Here is a 27,592-nt window from a genome sequence, read left to right on the forward strand (position 1 = left end):
ACTGGGGATAGGCATCATTTCAAGTGTTTTTGAAGACTTTGCCTACAAGAGAAAATGATGCTACTTGAAACATATACATTAAACATTATATGAATTCATTATTTATTAATTATTATTATAATAAACATTATATTAACTACAGTTATTAGTATTATCACAGTTTATATTACATTTGGTTTAATATACTATTCATTCTAGGTCCGTCTCCATAGTGTGTACAGTCCGTCTCCATAGTGTGCACAGTCCGTCTCCATAGTGTGTACAGTCCGTCTCCATAGTGTGTACAGTCCGTCCATAGTGTGTACAGTCCGTCTCCATAGTGTGTACAGTCCGTCTCCATAGTGTGTACAGTCCGTCTCCATAGTGTGCACAGTCCGTCTCCATAGTGTGTACAGTCCGTCTCCATAGTGTGTACAGTCCGTCCATAGTGTGTACAGTCCGTCTCCATAGTGTGTACAGTCCGTCTCCATAGTGTGTACAGTCCGTCTCCATAGTGTGTACAGTCCGTCTCCATAGTGTGTGCAGTCCGTCTCCATAGTGTGTACAGTCCGTCTCCATAGTGTGTACAGTCCGTCTCCATAGTGTGTGCAGTCCGTCTCCATAGTGTGTACAGTCCGTCTCCATAGTGTGTACAGTCCGTCTCCATAGTGTGTGCAGTCCGTCTCCATAGTGTGTACAGTCCGTCTCCATAGTGTGTACAGTCCGTCTCCATAGTGTGTGCAGTCCGTCTCCATAGTGTGTACAGTCCGTCTCCATAGTGTGTACAGTCCGTCTCCATAGTGTGTACAGTCCGTCTCCATAGTGTGTACAGTCCGTCTCCATAGTGTGTACAGTCCGTCTCCATAGTGTGTACAGTCCGTCTCCATAGTGTGCGTACGCTGTCCGTCAAGAAGTCAAAAAATAGTTTTCTATTTCCAGCATGTAATTATGTCAGGGATCAACACAGCCACGACCTCTGCAGACAGAATAACAGCAAAGTAGCTGCATTTGGATTCGTTTTAAAGCTGTTTTCTAGAGACGTTAATTTGGATACATCCATAACAACGAGCTGATGACGTTAAATTCATCCTGGCATGGTGTGCCATCTCGTCAACACTGTCCATTAGGACGAGATCACTTTGAATATTAAACACTAGGCTAGAAGCTAGCGAAACAGTTTGTTGCTAGTAAAACAACCGAATGAAAAGAATAGCAGTTGCTGAAAACAGCTGGTTAAACTAGTAATGGGGAAGGATTTGACCAGCCGTGCTTCTACACCTGCATTGCTTGCTGTTTGGGGGGTTTTAGGCTGGGTTTCTGTACAGCACTTTGAGATATCAGCTGATGTAAGAAGGGCTTTACAAATACATTTGATTTGATGGAGTGGAACTGGCCGACCGCGGAGCTGCATTATTTTCCAGAGAAAAGCCACGGGTTGATTATCTCTTTTTATACCATGACTATAATTTAATAACACGAGATATATGTTCATCATTTGCCACTAGAAATGTGTTCAACCATTGAAGTAGCTAGCAAGTTTACTAGACCGCTACGGCAGTTGCCGTGGTAACCAAACAGACTTCCTAGTTCATCTAACCAAACCATCCGTCCTAGTTTGTTATTATGAAAATATAATTCAACCATGCCAATAATGTTTTCTATTAGACTTCTGCTTTCAAAAGCAGCTCAAACACAGACCAAGTAACAATGCAACTATAGCCTTTTAAATCTACTATGAAAATGTACCATGGTTTATTTCGATGTCGTTGTTGGTTTAACAACACCCCCATGCTTAATATATCCTCCAAACATCTCGGGCATTATCACTTTTATACAACGGATTACCAACATATTCATACAATACTGGACATATTTCCATTAACTTTATTTCGATGAATGTATTCGTATTATTTCATCCTTCCACAAGATGACAGTCCTGAAACAAATATCGGGTTGCTTTGCTGTTCTGGCTGCGCTGTTTTAACGTGACTGTAAATGAACCGTAGTTGGCAGGCGACGGATAATAAAGTAGTCAACCAGTATGGCAATATGGAACATTTCAAAACGAACGACTGGGTCCATAGAAACAGAACAGAAAATACTTAACAACTGGGTCGTGTTTCTTGTAACCGAACTGATAAAAAGAAGGACCAGTCGGCTTCGGTAGCAACCCTAGATTTGTGTCGGGACTATATCTCGTGGAAGGATGAAGAAATAGTATAGATTAATTAATCATTATTTTAATATGTTGGTAACCCGTTGTATAAAAGTGATAATGCCCTCGAAGTCGATGTTTGGAGGATATATTGGCATGGCTGTGACGAAGTCGTGGGCCAGCAAACCGTGCCAATATATCCTCCAAACACCGCCTTCTCTGGCATTATCACTTAGAATGCCCTTAAAGCCAATCAGAAGCGAGTATTCAACAATACCATTGTATAACTGGTTTTAATGTCCATTCTAGAATGCCCTTCTAGCTAATCAGAAACGAGTATTCAACAATACCATGGTATAACTGGTTTTAATGTCCATTCTAGAATGCCCTTAAAGCCAATCAGAAATTAGTGTTCAACAATGCTGTAGAATAAGTTTGTTTTTAATGTCAGAACAAAACCCTGATGATATTAACAGTTCACGGCAAGGAGAAAGACCGCGTGTGACCTAATAATGACTCTAAAAGCCTGTTTTAGGAGAACAAATGATGTCCATTGATCGCCTACGTAGCCAATCAACTTGATTTGTAGTCCTTGATTTGTAGTCCTGTCGTGTTCTAATGGAATCGTGAATCCCGTGTGTTCATTTAATAGCCTGTCAATATTTACTGTGTCTGCTTCTATATGAATTAGCTAGACAACCACAGTGCACGGCAGATACCATGTCGCCAACTTTTTCAGTCCACAAATTGGATTGTCATCAAAGGGACTCATTATTCAGAGATAATGGGGATTTTCATGACCTTGTTGCTCCCCCCCCTTCCCTACATTAGGGATCACTAATTCACCGCCTTTCCAACAGAGTATAGGTAACATGACAGCCGCTGTCACATAGCTCATACACTGTATATGCAAAAGTATGGAAACGTCTAAGAGCAATAATGACTCGAAATGGTAGGCCACACAAGCTCCCAGAACGGGACCGCCAAGTGCTGTCCTCGGTTGCAACTCTCACTACCGAGTTCCAAGCTGCCTCTGGAAGCAACTTCAGCACAATAACAGTTCATCGGGAGCTTCATGAAATGGGTTTCCGTGGCCGAGCAGCCGCACACAAGCCTAAGATCACCATGTCCAATGCCAAGCGTCGACTGGAGTGGTGTAAAGCTCGCCGCCATTGGACTCTGGAGCAGTGGAAACGTGTTCTCTGGAGTGATGAATCACGCTTCACTATCTGGCAGTCCGAAGGACTTATCTGGGTTTGGCGGATGCCAGGAGAACGCTACCTGCCCCAATGCATAGTGCCAAATGTAAAGTTTGGTGGAGGAGGAATAATGGTCTGGGGTAGTTTTTCATGGTTCGGGTTAGGCCCCTTAGATCCAGTGAAGGGAAATCTTAACGCTACAGCATACATTCTAGATGCTCTTGTGGCTGAATGGAAGCAAGGCATTGCAGCAACGTTCCAACATCTAGTCTTCCCAGAAGAGTGGAGGCTGTTATAGCAGCAATGTTCCAACATCTAGTGGAAAGCCTTCCCAGAAGAGTGGAGGCTGTTATAGCAGCAATGTTCCAACATCTAGTGGAAAGCCTTCCCAGAAGAGTGGAGGCTGTTATAGCAGCAATGTTCCAACATCTAGTCTTCCCAGAAGAGTGGAGGCTGTTATGGCAGCAATGTTCCAACATCTACTGGAAAACCTTCCCAGAAGTGTGGAGGTTGTTATAGCAGGAAGGAGGGGGGACGAACTCCATATTAATGCCCATGATTTTGTAATGAGATGTTTGACACGTAGGTGTCCACTTTAGGTCAAGTAGTTTATATTCCTCTAGTGCTCCTCAATCTCAGTGAAATGTCTGACCATCACAGGCATATATTTAGAGAGATTGGAAAATCTTGTTGGAATCTGTGGACAGGCACGGTTTAAGTTTTTAAGTCCACAGGTATCCATTTTTTTTCATATAAATGACAAATCATCCCATCACTTTCAAGTTCAAATATGTATGGTGTACCACAAGGATCAGTTCTGGGCCCTTTTACCTTTTATTATGGAACCACTTGGTTGCATAGCTCAAACCCTACCACTATCATCTTTGTCTCTCTCTCTCTATTTCTCTCTCTTTCTTTCTCTCTCTCTCTTTCTCTCTCTTTCTCTTTCTTTCTCTCTCTTTCTGTAGGCTGTCATTGTAAATAAGAATTTGTTCTTAACTGACTTGTCTAGTTAAATAAAGGTTAAATAAAGGTTAAATTGTTTCATTTCTCTCATTCCTCCCTCATCCCCCACCAGTGATGGTAGTCCTGGCGTTTGTGATCTGTTGGCTGCCCTATCATATCGGCCGTAGCCTGTTTGCCCAGGTGGATGACTACGAGGAGGCAAAACTGAGCCAGGACTTCAACATAGGCTCCATGGTCCTCTGTTACCTCAGCGCCTCCATCAACCCTGTCCTCTATAACCTCATGTCCAGGAAGTACCGCGCCGCCGCGCGCCGCCTCTTCCTGCTTAGACACGAGCCCCACCCCCGACGCTATGGTAACAACAACCATCGACCAACCGGACATAGACAGCAGCTGTCCCTCAAAGAAGAAACCACCACACTGGACGATACCATGATCGGAGTGTAGGAGGTTGGTAAGGACAGTGCCATGACCTCTAACCTCCCCAGTTTGGAAAGAAGTGTCTGGTGCAGGAGATGACATCCACTACAGTCACACTACAGCACTATGTAGTATCCAGTACAGTCACACTACAACACTATGTAGTATCCAGTACAGTCACACTACAACACTATGTAGTATCCAGTACAGTCACACTATGTAGTATCCAGTACAGTCACACAACAACACTATGTAGTATCCAGTACAGTCACACTACAACACTATGTAGTACCCAGTACAGTCACACTACAACACTATGTAGTATCCAGTACAGTCGCACTACAACACTATGTAGTATCCAGTACAGCCACACTACAACACTATGTAGTGTCCAGTACAGTCACACTACAACACTATGTAGTATCTAGTACAGTCACACTACAACACTATGTAGTATCCAGTAGTCACACTACAACACTATGTAGTATCCAGTACAGTCACACTACAACACTATGTAGTATCCACTACAGTCACACTACAACACTATGTAGTATCCAGTACAGTCACACTACAACACTATGTAGTATCCAGTACAGTCACACTACAACACAATGTAGTATCCAGTACAGTCACACAACAACACTATGTAGTATCCACTACAGCCACACTACAACACTATGTAGTATCCAGTACAGTCACACTACAACACTATGTAGTATCCAGTACAGTCACACTACAACACTATGTAGTATCCAGTACAGTCACACTATGTAGTATCCAGTACAGTCACACAACAACACTATGTAGTATCCAGTACAGTCACACTACAACACTATGTAGTACCCAGTACAGTCACACTACAACACTATGTAGTATCTAGTACAGTCACACTACAACACTATGCAGTATCCAGTACAGTCACACTATGTAGTATCCAGTACAGTCACACTACAACACTATGTAGTATCCAGTACAGTCACACTACAACACTATGTAGTATCCTGTACAGTCACACTACAACACTATGTAGTATCCAGTACAGCCACACTACAACACTATGTAGTATCCAGTACAGCCACACTACAACACTATGTAGTATCCAGTACAGCCACACTACAACACTATGTAGTGTCCAGTACAGTCACACTACAACACTATGTAGTATCTAGTACAGTCACACTACAACACTATGTAGTATCCAGTAGTCACACTACAACATTATGTAGTACCCAGTACAGTCACACTACAACACTATGTAGTATCCAGTACAGTCACACTACAACACTATGTAGTACCCAGTACAGTCACACTACAATACTATGTAGTATCCAGTACAGTCACACTACAACACTATGTAGTGTCCAGTACAGTCACACTACAACACTATGTAGTACCCAGTACAGTCACACTACAACACTATGTAGTATCCAGTACAGTCACACTACAACACTATGTAGTACCCAGTACAGTCACACTACAATACTATGTAGTATCCAGTACAGTCACACTACAACACTATGTAGTATCCAGTACAGTCACACTACAACACTATGTAGTACCCAGTACAGTCACACTACAACACTATGTAGTATCCAGTACAGTCACACTACAACACTATGTAGTACCCAGTACAGTCACACTACAATAATATGTAGTATCCAGTACAGTCACACTACAACACTATGTAGTGTCCAGTACAGTCACACTACAACACTATGTAGTACCCAGTACAGTCACACTACAACACTATGTAGTATCCAGTTCAGCCACACTACAACACTATGTAGTATCCAGTACAGTCACACTACAACACTATGTAGTATCCAGTACAGTCACACTACAACACTATGTAGTATCCAGTTCAGCCACACTACAACACTATGTAGTATCCAGTACAGTCACACTACAACACTATGTAGTACCCAGTACAGTCACACTACAACACTATGTAGTATCCAGTAGAGTCACACTACAACACTATGTAGTATCCAGTACAGACCCTGCTGTCATCCTGGTTGTAAACAGGAGAGATTTTGGGAGATGAGCTGGAGGGACGAAGCCATATTTAAGAGAGAGGTGTTTTATAAAGGGAACCTGGGCTTTTGTCTCATAGTTGCAGGTGAAGGAAAGGGGCTCTGGGTTGCAGTAGATTCACAGCAGCTGGGTTTGTCTCGACTGTTATTTTACGTGAAATGTTTGAATATTCATGTATATTTACATACTGTAGCGATGGGACGTGATGAGCTGATGTTGAGATGGTTCATTAGTTTGACCTAAATAGACTAATTCATGTTTAGTCTCACGCCTCATTATCCTGTTTACACAGACAAGACTGCCAAGTTAACGAAATCTCAATTTTGTCTGTTTAAATGCTGAGTGATGTGTTAATTAAGTTTGCTTTATTTAATGTCAAACTGTGCTGTGTGTAGAGGACTGTACTGTGTGTAGAGGACTGTACTGTGTGTAGAGGACTGTGATGTGTGTAGAGGACTGTGATGTGTGTAGAGGACTGTGCTGTGTGTAGAGGACTGTGCTGTGTGTAGAGGACTGTACTGTGTGTAGAGGACTGTGTTGTGTGTAGAGGACTGTGCTGTGTGTAGAGGACTGTACTGTGTGTAGAGGACTGTGCTGTGTTTAGAGGACTGTACTGTGTGTAGAGGACTGTACTGTGTGTAGAGGACTGTACTGTGTGTAGAGGACTGTGCTGTGTGTAGAGGACTGTGATGTGTGTAGAGGACTGTGATGTGTGTAGAGGACTGTGCTGTGTGTAGAGGACTGTGCTGTGTGTAGAGGACTGTGCTGTGTGTAGAGGACTGTACTGTGTGTAGAGGACTGTACTGTGTGTAGAGGACTGTGCTGTGTGTAGAGGACTGTGCTGTGTGTAGAGGACTGTGCTGTGTGTAGAGGACTGTGCTGTGTGTAGAGGACTGTACTGTGTGTAGAGGACTGTGCTGTGTGTAGAGGACTGTGCTGTGTGTAGAGGACTGTGCTGTGTGTAGAGGACTGTGTGTAGAGGACTGTGTGTAGAGGACTGTACTGTGTGTAGAGGAATGTACTGTGTGTAGAGGACTGGACTGTGTGTAGAGGACTGGGCTGTGTGTAGAGGACTGGGCTGTGTGTAGAGGACTGTTCTGTGTGTAGAGTACTGTACTGTGTGTAGAGTACTGTACTGTGTGTAGAGTACAGTACTGTGTGTAGAGGACTGTGTGTAGAGGACTGTGTGTAGAGGACTGTGTGTAGAGGACTGTGTGTAGAGGACTGTGCTGTGTGTAGAGGACTGTGCTGTGTGTAGAGGACTGTGCTGTGTGTAGAGGACTGTGCTGTGTGTAGAGGACTGTGCTGTGTGTAGAGGACTGTGTGTAGAGGACTGGACTGTGTGTAGAGGACTGGACTGTGTGTAGAGGACTGGGCTGTGTGTAGAGGACTGTGCTGTGTGTAGAGTACTGTTCTGTGTGTAGAGTACTGTACTGTGTGTAGAGTACTGTACTGTGTGTAGAGTACTGTACTGTGTGTAGAGTACTGTACTGTGTGTAGAGGACTGTGTGTAGAGGACTGTGTCTGTGTAGAGGACTGTGTCTGTGTAGAGGACTGTGTCTGTGTGTAGAGGACTGTGCTGTGTGTAGAGGACTGTGCTGTGTGTAGAGAGGACTGTACTGTGTGTAGAGGACTGTACTGTGTGTAGAGAACTGTACTGTGTGTAGAGAACTGTACTGTGTGTAGAGGACTGTACTGCGTGTAGAGTACTGTACTGTCATTTTGATGTTGTGTTTCCAGATACGAAGGGCCTCAGTATTACTTATATTTAGCTTTGTACAGAGCCTTCAGAAAGTATTCATACCCCTTGACTTATTCCACACTTAGTTGGGTTACAGCCTGATTATTTTTCTCACCCATCTATACACAATAGCACATCATGATAATGTGAAAATATGGTTTCCGAAATGTTTGCAAATTTATTTTAAAATGAAATACATAAATGTCTCATTTACATAAGTACTCACACCCCTGAGTCAATACATGTTAGAATCATCATTGGCAGCTATTACAGCTGTGAGTCTTTCTGGGTAAATCTCTAAGAGCTTTCCACACCTGGATTGTACAATATTTACCCATTATTCTTTTCTAAATTCTTCAAGCTCTGTTAAGTTGGTTGTTAGACAACCATTTTGAAGTCTGGCCGTAGATTTTCAAGGTGATTTAAGTCAAAACTGTAACTCGGCCACTCAGGAACATTCAGTGTCTCCTTGGTATACAACTCCCGTGTAGATTTGGCCTTGTGATTTAGGTTATTGTCCTGCTGAAAGTTGAATTCACCTCCCAGTGCCTGATGGAAAGACTGACTGAACCAGGTTTTCCTTTAGGATTTTATTTGTGCTTATCTCCGTTCCGTTTCTTTTTTATCCTGAAAAACTCCCCAGTCCTGAACGATTACAAGCATACCCATAACACGATGCAGCCACCACTATTAAAATATGGAGAGTGGTTCTCAATAATGTGTTGTATTGGATTTACGCCAAACAGAGCACTTTGTATTCAGTATGTAAATTGATTTCTTTGCCACATTTTTTGAAGTATTACTTTAATGCCTTGTTGGAAATAGGATTCATGTTTTGGAATATTTTATTAATGCTTTAGACTAATATTTTATTTAAAGGTTTCCTTCTTTTCACTCTGTCATTTAGGTTAGTATTGTGTACACTACACTACAATGTTGTTGATCCATCCTCAGTTTTCTCCGATCACAGCCATTAAACTCTGTAACTGTTTTAAAGTCCCCATTGGCCTTGTACATTACAGCCTTATTCTAAAATGTATTTCATCGTTTATCCCCCCTCATAAATCTACACACAATACCCCATAATGACATCACAATACCCCATAATGACATCACAATACCCCATAATGACATCACAATACCCCATAATGACATCACAATACCCCATAATGACAAAGTGAAAACAGGTTTTTAGAATTGAAATATGACATTTACAGAAGTATTCAGACCCTTTACTCAGTACTTTGTTGAAGCACCTTTGGAAGTGATTACAGCCTTGAGTCTTCTCAGGTATGACGCTACAAGCTTGGCACACCCGTGTCATGACGTGGCCCTTTCTGGGGGTAGATCGTGGTATCCCCCCCTCTCTCACTCTCTCCTACACCCAGGTTTAAGTATCTCCGGTCATAAATTCCTGGCGGAGGCTCTCTCCCCCTGGTCATGCAGAAAGGGAGAGAGCACAGAGAGAGAACAAAGGACTTCCCTTGGCCAAACTCCTAAATCCCCAAAATGGGAGAATTAAACACTATTGCTACTTTTGAGAATGTGGGAATGGTCCGTGGACACTTAAGGGACAGTTGTGATGAGTGCGTTTCATTTGGTGACCTCATGAGGGACAGGAAACAGACATAACTGTATCTCTTAAAGGGGACATATCCCAGCTGTCAGGTTTACTGTACACCTAAATATTGCGAAAAGTAGGTTATTAAACATGAAACTATTTGTGAAAAGATGTAATGTGATATTAATCTTCTAAATGAGAGTATGGATTTTTCATATAAAGATTAACTAGTCAGTGGCCACACTCCCGTGAGCCCAGACATCACATTAGGCATCATGGAACCTTCCCCTTTCTAATGTTACATATAAAACCCACTCCTGATGAAATTCACATCAGACTAAGCAAACCCCAGCGTGAGCTGAAGGGTGCAAATGGTTGAATTTCTAAGACCGGAACATGCCGGGTGGCGCTGGTGTGTTTTAGTGGTTTAAACTACAACTCTACCAAAGGACAAGACTATTCCACGTAGAGCTTTGGCTACACGGCTGGAAATCGTTCAACTCTGAGATCTATCGATTCACTACAGAATACGAGTAAATCTTAGACACATTACTAGTCTACAGCTAGAAATTGTGTAAACCGAGGATGAGAATACAGACAACCAGATGTGACACTTGGCATTCAGGCCAAAGAGTTCGATCTTGGTTTCATCAGACCAGAGAATCTTGTTTCTGATGGTCTGAAAGTCTTTAGGTGCCTTTTGGCAAACTCCAAGCAGGCTGTCATGTGCCTTTTACCGAGGAGTTGCTTCTGTCTGGCCACTCTACCTTGAAGGCCTGGTTGGTGGAGTGCTGCAGAGATGGTTGTCCTTCTGGAAGGTTCTCCCATCTCCACAGAGGAACTCCACAGAGGAACCCATCGGGTTCTTCGTCACCTCCCTGACCAAGGCCCTTCTCCCCCAAGAAGGGCCTTGGTCAGGGCCCTTCTTGGGGGCTCACTTTGGCCGGGCGGCCAGCTCTAGGAAGAGTCTTGGTGATTCCAAACTTATTCCATTTGAGAATGTTGGAGGCCATTGTGTGCTTAGGGACCTTCAATGCTGAAAAAAAATGGTACCCTTCCCTGGAAACTGGAAACACTTATCTCCCTCACTAGCTTTAAGCACCAACTGTCAGAGCAGCTCACAGATTACAGCATCTGTACATAGCCCACCTATAATTTAGCCCAAACAACTACCTCTTTCCCTACTGTATTTAATTTATTTATTTATTTTGCTCCTTTGCACCCCATTATTTTTATTTCTACTTTGCACATTCTTCCATTGCAAATCTACCATTCCAGTGTTTTACTTGCTACAGTGCCTTGCGAAAGTATTCGGCCCCCTTGAACTTTGCGACCTTTTGCCACATTTCAGGCTTCAAACATAAAGATATAAAACTGTATTTTTTTGTGAAGAATCAACAACAAGTGGGACACAATCATGAAGTGGAACGACATTTATTGGATATTTCAAACTTTTTTAACAAATCAAAAACTGAAAAATTGAGCGTGCAAAATTATTCAGCCCCTTTACTTTCAGTGCAGCAAACTCTCTCCAGAAGTTCAGTGAGGATCTCTGAATGATCCAATGTTGACCTAAATGACTAATGATGATAAATACAATCCACCTGTGTGTAATCAAGTCTCCGTATAAATGCACCTGCACTGTGATAGTCTCAGAGGTTCGTTAAAAGCGCAGAGAGCATCATGAAGAACAAGGAACACACCAGGCAGGTCCGAGATACTGTTGTGAAGAAGTTTAAAGCCGGATTTGGATACAAAAAGATTTCCCAAGCTTTAAACATCCCAAGGAGCACTATGCAAGCGATAATATTGAAATGGAAGGAGTATCAGACCACTGCAAATCTACCAAGACCTGGCCGTCCCTCTAAACTTTCAGCTCATACAAGGAGAAGACTGATCAGAGATGCAGCCAAGAGGCCCATGATCACTCTGGATGAACTGCAGAGATCTACAGCTGAGGTGGGAGACTCTGTCCATAGGACAACAATCAGTCGTATATTGCACAAATCTGGCCTTTATGGAAGAGTGGCAAGAAGAAAGCCATTTCTTAAAGATATCCATAAAAAGTGTTGTTTAAAGTTTGCCACAAGTCACCTGGGAGACACACCAAACATGTGGAAGAAGGTGCTCTGGTCAGATGAAACCAAAATTGAACTTTTTGGCAACAATGCAAAACGTTATGTTTGGCGTAAAAGCAACACAGCTCATCACACTGAACACACCATCCCCACTGTCAAACATGGTGGTGGCAGCATCATGGTTTTGGCCTGCTTTTCTTCAGCAGGGACAGGGAAGATGGTTAAAATTGATGGGAAGATGGATGGAGCCAAATACAGGACCATTCTGGAAGAAAACCTGATGGAGTCTGCAAAAGACCTGAGACTCGGACGGAGATTTGTCTTCCAACAAGACAATGATCCAAAACATAAAGCAAAATCTACAATGGAATGGTTCAAAAATAAACATACCCAGGTGTTAGAATGGCCAAGTCAAAGTCCAGACCTGAATCCAATCGAGAATCTGTGGAAAGAACTGAAAACTGCTGTTCACAAATGCTCTCCATCCAACCTCACTGAGCTCGAGCTGTTTTGCAAGGAGGAATGGGAAAAAATGTCAGTCTCTCGATGTGCAAAACTGATAGAGACATACCCCAAGCGGGGTATGCAAAAGGCGGCCCTACAAAGTATTAACTTAAGGGGGCTGAATAATTTTGCACGCCCAATTTTTCAGTTTTTGATTTGTTAAAAAAGTTTGAAATATCCAATAAATGTCGTTCCACTTCATGATTGTGTCCCACTTGTTGTTGATTCTTCACAAAAAAATACAGTTTTATATCTTTATGTTTGAAGCCTGAAATGTGGCAAAAGGTCGCAAAGTTCAAGGGGGCCGAATACTTTCGCAAGGCACTGTATATTGTATTTACTTTGCCACCATGGCCTTTTTTTTTGCCTTTACCTCCCTTATCTCACCTCATTTGCTCACATCGTATTTAGACTTGTTTATACTGTATTATTGACTGTATGTTTGTTTAACTCCATGTGTAACTCTGTGTTGTTGTTTGTGTCAAACTGCTTTGCTTTATCTTGGCCAGGTCTCAATTGTAAATGAGAACTTGTTCTCAACTTGCCTACCTGGTTAAATAAAGGTGTTCTCAACTGGCCTACCTGGTTAAATAAAGGTGTTCTCAACTGGCCTACCTGGTTAAATAAAGGTGTTCTCAACTGGCCTACCTGGTTAAATAAAGGTGTTCTCAACTAGTCTACCTGGTTAAATAAAGGTGTTCTCAACTAGACAACCTGGTTAAATAAAGGTGTTCTCAACTAGCCTACCTGGTTAAATAAAGGTGTTCTCAACTGGCCTACCTGGTTAAATAAAGGTGTTCTCAACTGGCCTACCTGGTTAAATAAAGGTGTTCTCAACTAGCCTACCTGGTTAAATAAAGGTGTTCTCAACTAGCATACCTGGTTAAATAAAGGTGTTCTCAACTAGCCTACCTGGTTAAATAAAGGTGTTCTCAACTAGCCTACCTGGTTAAATAAAGGTGTTCTCAACTGGCCCACCTGGTTAAATAAAGGTGTTCTCAACTGGCCTACCTGGTTAAATAAAGGTGTTCTCAACTAGCCTACCTGGTTAAATAAAGGTGTTCTCAACTGGCCTACCTGGTTAAATAAAGGTGTTCTCAACTAGCCTACCTGGTTAAATAAAGGTGTTCTCAACTAGCCTACCTGGTTAAATAAAGGTGTTCTCAACTAGCCTACCTGGTTAAATAAAGGTGTTCTCAACTAGCCTACCTGGTTAAATAAAGGTGTTCTCAACTGGCCTACCTGGTTAAATAAAGGTGTTCTCAACTGGCCTACCTGGTTAAATAAAGGTGTTCTCAACTAGCCTACCTGGTTAAATAAAGGTGTTCTCAACTAGCCTACCTGGTTAAATAAAGGTGTTCTCAACTGGCCTACCTGGTGAAATAAAGGTGTTCTCAACTAGCCTACCTGGTTAAATAAAGGTGTTCTCAACTAGCCTACCTGGTTAAATAAAGGTGTTCTCAACTAGCCTACCTGGTTAAATAAAGGTGTTCTCAACTAGCATACCTGGTTAAATAAAGGTGTTCTCAACTAGCCTACCTGGTTAAATAAAGGTGTTCTCAACTAGCCTACCTGGTTAAATAAAGGTGTTCTCAACTGGCCTACCTGGTTAAATAAAGGTGTTCTCAACTAGCCTACCTGATTAAATAAAGGTGTTCTCAACTAGCCTACCTGATTAAATAAAGGTGTTCTCAACTGGCCTACCTGGTTAAATAATGGTGTTCTCAACTAGCCTACCTGGTTAAATAAAGGTGTTCTCAACTGGCCTACCTGGTTAAATAAAGGTGTTCTCAACTGGCCTGCCTGGTTAAATAAAGGTGTTCTCAACTAGCCTACCTGGTTAAATAAAGGTGTTCTCAACTAGCCTACCTGGTTAAATAAAGGTGTTCTCAACTAGCCTACCTGGTTAAATAAAGGTGTTCTCAACTAGCCTACCTGGTTAAATAAAGGTGTTCTCAACTGGCCTACCTGGTTAAATAAAGGTGTTCTCAACTAGCTTACCTGGTTAAATAAAGGTGTACTCAACTGGCCTACCTGGTTAAATAAAGGTGTTCTCAACTGGCCTACCTGGTTAAATAAAGCTGTTCTCAACTGGCCTACCTGGTTAAATAAAGGTGTTCTCAACTAGCCTACCTGGTTAAATAAAGGTGTTCTCAACTGGCCTACCTGGTTAAATAAAGGTGTTCTCAACTGGCCTACCTGGTTAAATAAAGGTGTTCTCAACTGGCCTACCTGGTTAAATAAAGGTGTTCTCAACTGGCCTACCTGGTTAAATAAAGGTGTTCTCAACTGGCCTACCTGGTTAAATAAAGGTGTTCTCAACTGGCCTACCTGGTTAAATAAAGGTGTTCTCAACTGGCCTACCTGGTTAAATAAAGGTGTTCTCAACTAGCCTACCTGGTTAAATAAAGGTGTTCTCAACTGGCCTACCTGGTTAAATAAAGGTGTTCTCAACTAGCCTACCTGGTTAAATAAAGGTGTTCTCAACTAGCCTACCTGGTTAAATAAAGGTGTTCTCAACTGGCCTACCTGGTTAAATAAAGGTGTTCTCAACTGGCCTACCTGGTTAAATAAAGGTGTTCTCAACTAGCCTACCTGGTTAAATAAAGGTGTTCTCAACTAGCCTACCTGGTTAAATAAAGGTGTTCTCAACTAGCCTACCTGGTTAAATAAAGGTGTTCTCAACTGGCCTACCTGGTTAAATAAAGGTGTTCTCAACTGGCATCCCTGGTTAAATAAAGGTGTTCTCAACTGTCCTACCTGGTTAAATAAAGGTGTTCTCAACTAGCCTACCTGGTTAAATAAAGGTGTTCTCAACTAGCCTACCTGGTTAAATAAAGGTGTTCTCAACTAGCCTACCTGGTTAAATAAAGGTGTTCTCAACTGGCCTACCTGGTTAAATAAAGGTGTTCTCAACTGGCATCCCTGGTTAAATAAAGGTGTTCTCAACTAGCCTACCTGGTTAAATAAAGGTGTTCTCAACTAGCCTACCTGGTTAAATAAAGGTGTTCTCAACTAGCCTACCTGGTTAAATAAAGGTGTTCTCAACTAGCCTACCTGGTTAAATAAAGGTGTTCTCAACTAGCCTACCTGGTTAAATAAAGGTGTTCTCAACTAGCCTACCTGGTTAAATAAAGGTGTTCTCAACTAGCCTACCTGGTTAAATAAAGGTGTTCTCAACTGGCCTACCTGGTTAAATAAAGGTGTTCTCAACTGGCCTACCTGGTTAAATAAAGGTGTTCTCAACTGGCCTACCTGGTTAAATAAAGGTGTTCTCAACTAGCCTACCTGGTTAAATAAAGGTGTTCTCAACTAGCCTACCTGGTTAAATAAAGGTGTTCTCAACTAGCCTACCTGGTTAAATAAAGGTGTTCTCAACTGGCCTACCTGGTTAAATAAAGGTGTTCTCAACTAGCCTACCTGGTTAAATAAAGGTGTTCTCAACTAGCCTACCTGGTTAAATAAAGGTGTTCTCAACTAGCCTACCTGGTTAAATAAAGGTGTTCTCAACTGGCCTACCTGGTTAAATAAAGGTGTTCTCAACTAGCCTACCTGGTTAAATAAAGGTGTTCTCAACTGGCCTACCTGGTTAAATAAAGGTGTTCTCAACTGGCCTACCTGGTTAAATAAAGGTGTTCTCAACTAGCTTACCTGGTTAAATAAAGGTGTTCTCAACTAGCCTACCTGGTTAAATAAAGGTGTTCTCAACTAGCCTACCTGGTTAAATAAAGGTGTTCTCAACTGGCCTACCTGGTTAAATAAAGGTGTTCTCAACTAGCCTACCTGGTTAAATAAAGGTGTTCTCAACTGGCCTACCTGGTTAAATAAAGGTGTTCTCAACTGGCCTACCTGGTTAAATAAAGGTGTTCTCAACTAGCCCACCTGGTTAAATAAAGGTGTTCTCAACTAGCCTACCTGGTTAAATAAAGGTGTTCTCAACTAGCCTACCTGGTTAAATAAAGGTGTTCTCAACTAGCCTACCTGGTTAAATAAAGGTGTTCTCAACTAGCCTACCTGGTTAAATAAAGGTGTTCTCAACTAGCCTACCTGGTTAAATAAAGGTGTTCTCAACTAGCCTACCTGGTTAAATAAAGGTGTTCTCAACTAGCCTACCTGGTTAAATAAAGGTGTTCTCAACTAGCCTACCTGGTTAAATAAAGGTGTTCTCAACTAGCCTACCTGGTTAAATAAAGGTGTTCTCAACTGGCCTACCTGGTTAAATAAAGGTGTTCTCAACTGGCCTACCTGGTTAAATAAAGGTGTTCTCAACTGGCCTACCTGGTTAAATAAAGGTGTTCTCATCTAGCCTACCTGGTTAAATAAAGGTGTTCTCAACTGGCCTACCTGGTTAAATAAAGGTGTTCTCAACTAGCCTACCTGGTTAAATAAAGGTGTTCTCAACTGGCCTACCTGGTTAAATAAAGGTGTTCTCAACTAGCCTACCTGGTTAAATAAAGGTGTTCTCAACTAGCCTACCTGGTTAAATAAAGGTGTTCTCAACTGGCATCCCTGGTTAAATAAAGGTGTTCTCAACTAGCCTACCTGATTAAATAAAGGTGTTCTCAACTAGCCTACCTGGTTAAATAAAGGTGTTCTCAACTAGCCTACCTGGTTAAATAAAGGTGTTCTCAAATAGCCTACCTGGTTAAATAAAGGTGTTCTCAACTAGCCTACCTGGTTAAATAAAGGTGTTCTCAACTAGCCTACCTGGTTAAATAAAGGTGTTCTCAACTAGCCTACCTGGTTAAATAAAGGTGAAATAAATAAATATAAAAAAATCGCTGCCAAAGGTGCTTCAACAACGTACTGAGTAAAGTGTCTGAGTACTTATGTAAATGTGATATTTAAATTAAATTTTTACTTTGTCATTATGGGGTATTGTGATGTCATTATGGGGTACTGTGATGTCATTATGGGGTATTGTGATGTCATTATGGGGTATTGTGATGTCATTATGGGGTATTGTGATGTCATTACGGGGTACTGTGTGTAGATTGATGAGGGAAAAACATTTATTTAATCCATTTTAGAATAAGACTGTAAAGTAACAAAATGTGCGAAAAGGGAAGAGGTCTGAATACTTCCAGAATGCTCTGTGTATAGCCTTGCCATAACAACGGGGTTGAATACTTCCAGAATGCTCTGTGTATAGCCTTGCCATAACAACGGGGTTGAATACTTCCAGAATGCTCTGTGTATAGCCTTGCCATAACAACGGGGTTGAATACTTCCAGAATGCTCTGTGTATATCCTTGCCATAACAACGGGGTTGAATACTTCCAGAATGCTCTGTGTATAGCCTTGCCATAACAACGGGGTTGAATACTTCCAGAATGCTCTGTGTATAGCCTTGCCATAACAATGGGGTTGAATACTTCCAGAATGCTCTGTGTATAGCCTTGCCATAACAATGGGGTTGAATACTTCCAGAATGCTCTGTGTATAGCCTTGCCATAACAACGGGGTTGAATACTTCCAGAATGCTCTGTGTATAGCCTTGCCATAACAACGGGGTTGAATACTTCCAGAATGCTCTGTGTATAGCCTTGCCATAACAACGGGGTTGAATACTTCCAGAATGCTCTGTGTATAGCCTTGCCATAACAACGGGGTTGAATACTTCCAGAATGCTCTGTGTATAGCCTTGCCATAACAACGGGGTTGAATACTTCCAGAATGCTCTGTGTATATCCTTGCCATAACAACGGGGTTGAATACTTCCAGAATGCTCTGTGTATAGCCTTGCCATAACAACGGGGTTGAATACTTCCAGAATGCTCTGTGTATAGCCTTGCCATAACAACGGGGTTGAATACTTCCAGAATGCTCTGTGTATAGCCTTGCCATAACAACGGGGTTGAATACTTCCAGAATGCTCTGTGTATAGCCTTGCCATAACAACGGGGTTGAATACTTCCAGAATGCTCTGTGTATAGCCTTGCCATAACAACGGGGTTGAATACTTCCAGAATGCTCTGTGTATAGCCTTGCCATAACAACGGGGTTGAATACTTCCAGAATGCTCTGTGTATATCCTTGCCATAACAACGGGGTTGAATACTTCCAGAATGCTCTGTGTATAGCCTTGCCATAACAACGGGGTTGAATACTTCCAGAATGCTCTGTGTATAGCCTTGCCATAACAACGGGGTTGAATACTTCCAGAATGCTCTGTGTATAGCCTTGCCATAACAACGGGGTTGAATACTTCCAGAATGCTCTGTGTATAGCCTTGCCATAACAACGGGGTTGAATACTTCCAGAATGCTCTGTGTATAGCCTTGCCATAACAACGGGGTTGAATACTTCCAGAATGCTCTGTGTATAGCCTTGCCATAACAACGGGGTTGAATACTTCCAGAATGCTCTGTGTATAGCCTTGCCATAACAACGGGGTTGAATACTTCCAGAATGCTCTGTGTATAGCCTTGCCATAACAACGGGGTTGAATACTTCCAGAATGCTCTGTGTATAGCCTTGCCATAACAACGGGGTTGAATACTTCCAGAATGCTCTGTGTGTAGCCTTGCCATAACAACGGGGTTGAATACTTCCAGAATGCTCTGTGTGTAGCCTTGCCATAACAACGGGGTTGAATACTTCCAGAATGCTCTGTGTATAGCCTTGCCATAACAACGGGGTTGAATACTTCCAGAATGCTCTGTGTATAGCCTTGCCATAACAACGGGGTTGAATACTTCCAGAATGCTCTGTGTATATCCTTGCCATAACAACGGGGTTGAATACTTCCAGAATGCTCTGTGTATAGCCTTGCCATAACAACGGGGTTGAATACTTCCAGAATGCTCTGTGTATATCCTTGCCATAACAACGGGGTTGAATACTTCCAGAATGCTCTGTGTATAGCCTTGCCATAACAACGGGGTTGAATACTTCCAGAATGCTCTGTGTATAGCCTTGCCATAACAATGGGGTTGAATACTTCCAGAATGCTCTGTGTATAGCCTTGCCATAACAATGGGGTTGAATACTTCCAGAATGCTCTGTGTATAGCCTTGCCATAACAATGGGGTTGAATACTTCCAGAATGCTCTGTGTATAGCCTTGCCATAACAACGGGGTTGAATACTTATTGACTCAATACATTTTAGCTTTTTATATTTCATTTCATTTGAAATAATAAAATAAAAACATAATTCCACTTTGACATGTTAAGGTGTTAAGACCAGTTTCAAAACATCTCAATTTAATCCATTTTAAGTTCACAACAAAAATGTGTAAAAAGTCCAGGGGTGTTGGATACTTTCTGAAGGCTCTGTATCAGAGTACCTCGTTGCAGTTCTGTTACTAACACATCCATAGTGAATGTTAAATGTCTTTCTCAAGAGCTCGTTGGCACGTCAAGGTATTAGCTTGTTCTCAGAATTTATATGAAAATGTGTTAATACAGGTTGTAGTTATTAAATGTCTGTTGCCCCCTATGGTGTGGACATTTGTCCCTGTGTGTGTGTGTGCGTGTTAAGTAAAATGCTTTAAAGTACTACTTAAGGAGTTTTTTTTTGGGGGGGGGGTATCTACTTTACTATTTATATTTTTGATAACTTTTACTTCACTACATTCCTAATGAAAATAATGTACTTTTTACTCCATACATTTTCCATGACACCCAAAAGTACTCGTTACATTATGAATTCTTAGCAGGACAGGAAGATCGTCCAATTCACACACTTACTGTATCGACTCACTAAACAGAGAACATTCCTGGTCATCCCTACTGCCTCTGATCTGGCAGACTCACTAAACAGAGAACATCCCTGGTCATCCCTACTGCCTCTGATCTGGCAGACTCACTAAACAGAGAACATCCCTGGTCATCTCTACTGCCTCTGATCTGGAGGACTCACTAAACAGAGAACATCCCTGGTCATCCCTACTGCCTCTGATCTGGAGGACTCACTAAACAGAACATCCCTGGTCATCCCTACTGCCTCTGATCTGGAGGACTCACTAAACAGAGAACATCCCTGGTCATCCCTACTGTCTCTGATCTGGAGGACTCACTAAACAGAGAACATCCCTGGTCATCCCTATTGCCTCTGATCTGGCAGACTCACTAAACAGAGAACATCCCTGGTCATCTCTACTGCCTCTGATCTGGCAGACTCACTAAACACAAAATGCTTTGTTTGTAATGTCTGAGTTTGGAGTGTGCCTCTAGCTGTCTGTATAAATACAAATAAAAACAAGAAAATGGTCATCTGGTTTGTTTAATATAATGAATGTTACGCACGCCTCTATGAAGAGGGAACGCAACCCCCTGCTACAACTAAACTCTCTGTGAAGCGAAAGAGGTATGGACTGTAGGTGCGAGTAAGAATGACAACAGGCAGAATGTGGTACCGTTTTACAGGGACTTTATTCCTGTACACGGTAATATGGGGAAAAGGGGCTGGACGGAACCAAAGCAAAGAAAGTAAATCTCAAAGCCCCCCCCCTCTCCTATCTTACCTGCCTACCCACTACTTACCTGGTGCCCTAACCAAAATACAGGGAGTGGTCCGCCCAGGTCTTACCTAGTGTGCCTAGACAGTGAATATACTACGGGTATATGTATGCCCGCGGGCCTCTTGCCTAAGCACTCCCAAGGTGCCTTCCCCTTCCCCCCTGGGAACAAATGAAACAGAATATTACACAATTTTACAAACAAACTAAGAAACAAAGGACATCAACTAAGCTCTACCTGAGCAACAAACTCAGAACATACCAGCTCTCAGCAATGAACTCCCAGCAAAATCAACCTCTAGCAAAAACTCTCTATCACAAACAATCGCTCATCAATGACCTCATCAATGACCTCAGCAAATGACCTCAGCAAAATCTCTCTAGCAAAATCTCTCTAGCAAAATATCTCTCAGCAATCCCTACCTCCAAAATCTCTCTCTCCTGAACAGAACACTGGCTTTTATATAGCTTCAGAATGAATGTATAATTGGAGACAGCTGTGTCTTGACGAGGGGGCGGGGTCAGCTCTCCAATTAGCCCTGGAGTCGACCAATCAGCTGCTTGAGGGATTTCAGGAAGCCATTTCCTGAAATAAACACATGCAAGAACACAAACTACAACACAAACTGGGGAACGTAACGAAATGATTTATACTTTTACCTTGATACTTAAGTACAGTGGGGAGAACAAGTATTTGATACACTGACGATTTTGCAGGTTTTCCTACTTACAAAGCATGTAGAGGTCTGTAATTTTTATCATAGGTACACTTCAACTGTGAGAGACTGAAAATCACATTGTATGATTTTTAAGTAATTAAAATCGGCAGTGTATCAAATACTTGTTCTCCCCACTGTATAGTTTAGGAATTACATGTACTTTTCATACTTAAGTATATTTTATCAATTATATGTACTTTTGATACTTCAGCATATTTCAAACCAAATACTTTTAGACTTTTACTCAAGTAGCATTTCACTGGATGACTTTTACTTTGACTTGAGTCATTTTCTATTCTTTACTTTTACTCAAGTATGACAATTGGATACTTTTTACACCACTGTGTGTGTGTATATATCTGTCTGTCTGTCTGTCTACCCCTGGATCACAAACCTTATAAGGGCAGATCAATATGAAAATATAAGAACTGATGTCTGTGTGTGTAGAGAGAAGACTGACTCCACTAATCATATTTAATCCACTTAGAGCAGACTGACTCCAGTAATCTTATTTACTCCACTTAGAGCAGACTGACTCCAGTAATCTTATTTACTCCACTTAGAGAGAGCAGACTGACTCCAATAATCATATTTGCTCCACTTAGACAGAGCAGACGGACTCCACTAATCATATTTACTCCACTTAGAGAGAGCAGACTGACTCCAATAATCATATTTACTCCACTTAGAGCAGACTGACTCCACAAATCATATTTACTCCCTTAGAACAGACTGACTCCACTAATCATATTTACTCCACTTAGAGCAGACTGACTCCACTAATCCTATTTACTCCACTTAGACAGAGAGGACTGACTCCACTAATCATATTTACTCCACTTAGACAGAGTAGACTGACTCCAGTAATCATATTTACTCTACTTAGAGCAGAGTGACTCCACTAATCCTATTTACTCCACTTAGACAGAGCAGACTGACTCCACTAATCATATTTACTCCACTTAGAGCAGACAGACTCCAGTAATCATATTTACTCCACTTAGAGCAGACTGACTCCACTAATCATATTTACTCCACTTAGAGAGAGAGCAGACTGACTCCAGTAATCATATTTACTCCACTTAGAGTAGACTGACTCCACTAATCATATTTACTCCACTTAGACAGAGCAGACTGACTCCACTAATCATATTTACTCCACTTAGAGCAGACTGACTCCACTAATCCTATTTACTCCACTTAGACAGAGCAGACTGACTCCAGTAATCATATTTACTCCACTTAGACAGAGCAGACTGACTCCACTAATCATATTTACTCCACTTAGAGCAGACTGACTCCACTAATCATATTTACTCCACTTAGAGAGAGAGCAGACTGACTCCAGTAATCATATTTACTCCACTTAGAGTAGACTGACTCCACTAATCATATTTACTCCACTTAGACAGAGCAGACTGACTCCACTAATCATATTTACTCCACTTAGAGCAGACTGACTCCACTAATCCTATTTACTCCACTTAGACAGAGCAGACTGACTCCAGTAATCATATTTACTCCACTTAGACAGAGCAGACTGACTCCACTAATCATATTTACTCCACTTAGAGCAGACTGTCTACACTAATCCTATTTACTCCACTTAGACAGAGAAGACTGACTCCACTAATCATATTTACTCCACTTAGAGCAGACTGACTCCAATAATCATATTTACTCCACTTAGAGCAGACTGACTCCACTAATCATATTTACTCCACTTAGAGAGAGAGCAGACTGACTCCAGTAATCATATTTACTCCACTTAGAGTAGACTGACTCCACTAATCATATTTACTCCACTTAGACAGAGCAGACTGACTCCACTAATCATATTTACTCCACTTAGAGCAGACTGACTCCACTAATCATATTTACTCCACTTAGAGCAGACTGACTCCACTAATCATATTTACTCCACTTAGAGCAGACTGACTCCACTAATCATATTTACTCCACTTAGAGCAGACTGACTCCACTAATCATATTTACTCCACTTAGAGCAGACTGACTCCATAATCTGGGTCTGATTTGCCTCCCATTTGAAAATGTAAATGCCAACGGACAATGTGTTGGTTAAATTAATTATGCGAGGAATGGTGATGGAAACGCCTTTATGCGCATATATAATAACCATCATATCCAAAAATAAAGTTTGAGTCACGCGGGGATCATGTGTTGTGCGGTCCTCCCACTACGACTCAGGGAAACCATGCAGGTCATCAGGCTGCAGATTAAATCAGTTATGATGAACTTCACAGGGTGGTGAAAGAGCCCGGTGACGAGCTTGATGCTCCTTTACAATAAATATAGAGGGTCTGATTCTGGTGACGAGCTTGATGCTCCTTTACAATAAATATAGAGGGTCTGATTCTGGTGACGAGCTTGATGCTCCTTTATAACAAATATAGAGGGTCTGATTCTGGTGACGAGCTTGATGCTGCTTTACAATAAATATAGAGGGTCTGATTCTGGTGACGAGCTTGATGCTCCTTTACAACAAATATAGAGGGTCTGATTCTGGTGACGAGCTTGATGCTCCTTTACAACAAATATAGAGGGTCTGATTCTGGTGACGAGCTTGATGCTCCTTTACAACAAATATAGAGGGTCTGATTCTGGTGACGAGCTTGATGCTCCTTTACAACAAATATAGAGGGTCTGATTCTGGTGATGAGCTTGATGCTCCTTTACAACAAATATAGAGGGTCTGATTCTGGTGATGAGCTTGATGCTCCTTTACAACAAATATAGAGGGTCTGATTCTGGTGACGAGCTTGATGCTCCTTTACAACAAATATAGAGGGTCTGATTCTGGTGACGAGCTTGATGCTCCTTTACAACAAATATAGAGGGTCTGATTCTGGTGATGAGCTTGATGCTCCTTTACAACAAATATAGAGGGTCTGATTCTGGTGATGAGCTTGATGCTCCTTTACAACAAATATAGAGGGTCTGATTCTGGTGACGTGTTGATCGATGATTGGTTGCCGTTTGGAAAATATATCAATAATACCATCACTCTTATCCATAATAATCTCATACCCGCATGAAAATCTGCGCTTAATTGGATGGAAACATAGCTTATAGACTTGATTCGTCCTTTATCAACCAATGAATAAAATCCAAGAGACATTGGTTGTCTCCCAAATGGTAACATACAGGACGCAGTTCTTTTACCCGACCTGTCCTTGGCTTTATGTGTGGTGATTTTCCACCACAGAGGGGAGCTACAGTGTTGGTTAAATAAATAAAAAATCTTGAAACTATTCAGGAGTTGGCAACAGTTCGTCCTATACCACAGGTCCAGAGTCAGATCACCTCTGCTTAGGTAAGGGTAATCTGATCCTAGATCTGTGGTAAGGGTATTCTGATCCTAGATCTGTGGTAAGGGTAATCTGATCTTAGATCTGTGGTAAGGGTAATCTGATCCTAAATCTGTGGTAAGGGTATTCTGTTCCTAGATCTGTGGTAAGGGTAATCTGATCCTAAATCTGTGGTAAGGGTAATCTGATCCTAAATCTGTGGTAAGGGTAATCTGATCCTAAATCTGTGGTAAGGGTAATCTGATCCTAGATCTGTGGTAAGGGTCACCTGATCCTAGATCTGTGGTAAGGGTCACCTGATCCTAGATCTGTGGTAAGGGTCACCTGATCCTAGATCTGTGGTAAGGGTAAGCTGATCTTAGATCTGTGGTAAGGGTAATCTGATCCTAAATCTGTGGTAAGGGTATTCTGTTCCTAGATCTGTGGTAAGGGTCACCTGATCCTAGATCTATGGTAAGGGTCACCTGATCCTAGATCTGTGGTAAGGGTAATCTGATCCTAGATCTGTGGTAAGGGTAATCTGATCCTAGATCTGTGGTAAGGGTCACCTGATCCTAGATCTGTGGTAAGGGTCACCTGATCCTAGATCTGTGGTAAGGGTCACCTGATCCTAGATCTGTGGTAAGGGTAAGCTGATCCTAGATCTGTGGTAAGGGTAAGCTGATCCTAGATCTGTGGTAAGGGTCACCTGATCCTAGATCTGTGGTAAGGGTATTCTGTTCCTAGATCTGTGGTAAGGGTCACCTGATCCTAGATCTATGGTAAGGGTCACCTGATCCTAGATCTGTGGTAAGGGTAATCTGATCCTAGATCTGTGGTAAGGGTAATCTGATCCTAGATCTGTGGTAAGGGTCACCTGATCCTAGATCTGTGGTAAGGGTCACCTGATCCTAGATCTGTGGTAAGGGTCACCTGATCCTAGATCTGTGGTAAGGGTAAGCTGATCCTAGATCTGTGGTAAGGGTAAGCTGATCCTAGATCTGTGGTAAGGGTAAGCTGATCCTAGATCTGTGGTAAGGGTCACCTGATCCTAGATCTGTGGTAAGGGTCACCTGATCCTAGATCTATGGTAAGGGTCACCTGATCCTAGATCTGTGGTAAGGGTAATCTGATCCTAGATCTGTGGTAAGGGTAACCTGATCCTAGATCTGTGGTAAGGGTCACCTGATCCTAGATCTGTGGTAAGGGTAACCTGATCCTAGATCTGTGGTAAGGGTCACCTGATCCTAGATCTGTGGTAAGGGTCACCTGATCCTAGATCTGTGGTAAGGGTCACCTGATCCTAGATCTGTGGTAAGGGTCACCTGATCCTAGATCTGTGGTAAGGGTCACCTGATCCTAGATCTGTGGTAAGGGTAAGCTGATCCTAGATCTGTGGTAAGGGTAAGCTGATCCTAGATCTGTGGTAAGGGTAAGCTGATCCTAGATCTGTGGTAAGGGTCACCTGATCCTAGATCTGTGGTAAGGGTATTCTGTTCCTAGATCTGTGGTAAGGGTCACCTGATCCTAGATCTATGGTAAGGGTCACCTGATCCTAGATCTGTGGTAAGGGTAATCTGATCCTAGATCTGTGGTAAGGGTAATCTGATCCTAGATCTGTGGTAAGGGTCACCTGATCCTAGATCTGTGGTAAGGGTCACCTGATCCTAGATCTGTGGTAAGGGTCACCTGATCCTAGATCTGTGGTAAGGGTAAGCTGATCCTAGATCTGTGGTAAGGGTAAGCTGATCCTAGATCTGTGGTAAGGGTAAGCTGATCCTAGATCTGTGGTAAGGGTCACCTGATCCTAGATCTGTGGTAAGGGTCACCTGATCCTAGATCTATGGTAAGGGTCACCTGATCCTAGATCTGTGGTAAGGGTAATCTGATCCTAGATCTGTGGTAAGGGTAACCTGATCCTAGATCTGTGGTAAGGGTCACCTGATCCTAGATCTGTGGTAAGGGTAACCTGATCCTAGATCTGTGGTAAGGGTCACCTGATCCTAGATCTGTGGTAAGGGTAACCTGATCCTAGATCTGTGGTAAGGGTCACCTGATCCTAGATCTGCAATCTGCTACGTCAATAAAACATAATTTTGCTTTGTTGATTGAAAATGTGTGAGGTTAATGTATGGTCCTACAAGCCAGCTTTCGTTTCATTTCTATTATTAGTGGTGTCCTGCTCTGCTGGAATATATTCATCCTCAGCAAACCACCATCACCACTTCCTGTCTCTGTCAGCAACAGAAGCATTCGTACTGTATACACCAACTTCACAAAGTTCATCAGTAAGGCCGACCTTTATAATCTAAACAGCGACTCTCCTCTCCTCTCCTCTCCTCTCCTCTCCTCTCCTCTCCTCTCCTCTCCTCTCCTCTCCTCTCCCTCTCCCTCTCCCTCTTCCTCTTCCTCTCCTATCTCTGTATTTCGGTCTCTCTCCTTGTCGAGAAACCAATTCAACAGTG

At 42.1% G+C, this 27,592-nt stretch overlaps 1 protein-coding gene across 1 annotated transcript in view; it reads left to right on the forward strand.

Moving 5' to 3' along the window:
- Window positions 1-4,773, forward strand: part of LOC139385801 (motilin receptor) — a 7,804-nt gene extending 3,031 nt beyond the window's left edge. Inside the window, exon 4 of the mRNA XM_071131046.1 lies at window positions 4,412-4,773. Within this exon, the coding sequence (XP_070987147.1) occupies window positions 4,412-4,746 (335 nt within the window). The 3' untranslated portion in view covers window positions 4,747-4,773. The remainder of the gene's footprint in view (window positions 1-4,411) is intronic.
- The last annotated feature ends 22,819 nt before the right edge of the window (window positions 4,774-27,592 follow it).

This window comes from Oncorhynchus clarkii, chromosome 27 (assembly GCF_045791955.1).
Source record: "Oncorhynchus clarkii lewisi isolate Uvic-CL-2024 chromosome 27, UVic_Ocla_1.0, whole genome shotgun sequence".
In the NCBI taxonomy this organism is placed as follows: Eukaryota; Metazoa; Chordata; class Actinopteri; order Salmoniformes; family Salmonidae; genus Oncorhynchus; species Oncorhynchus clarkii.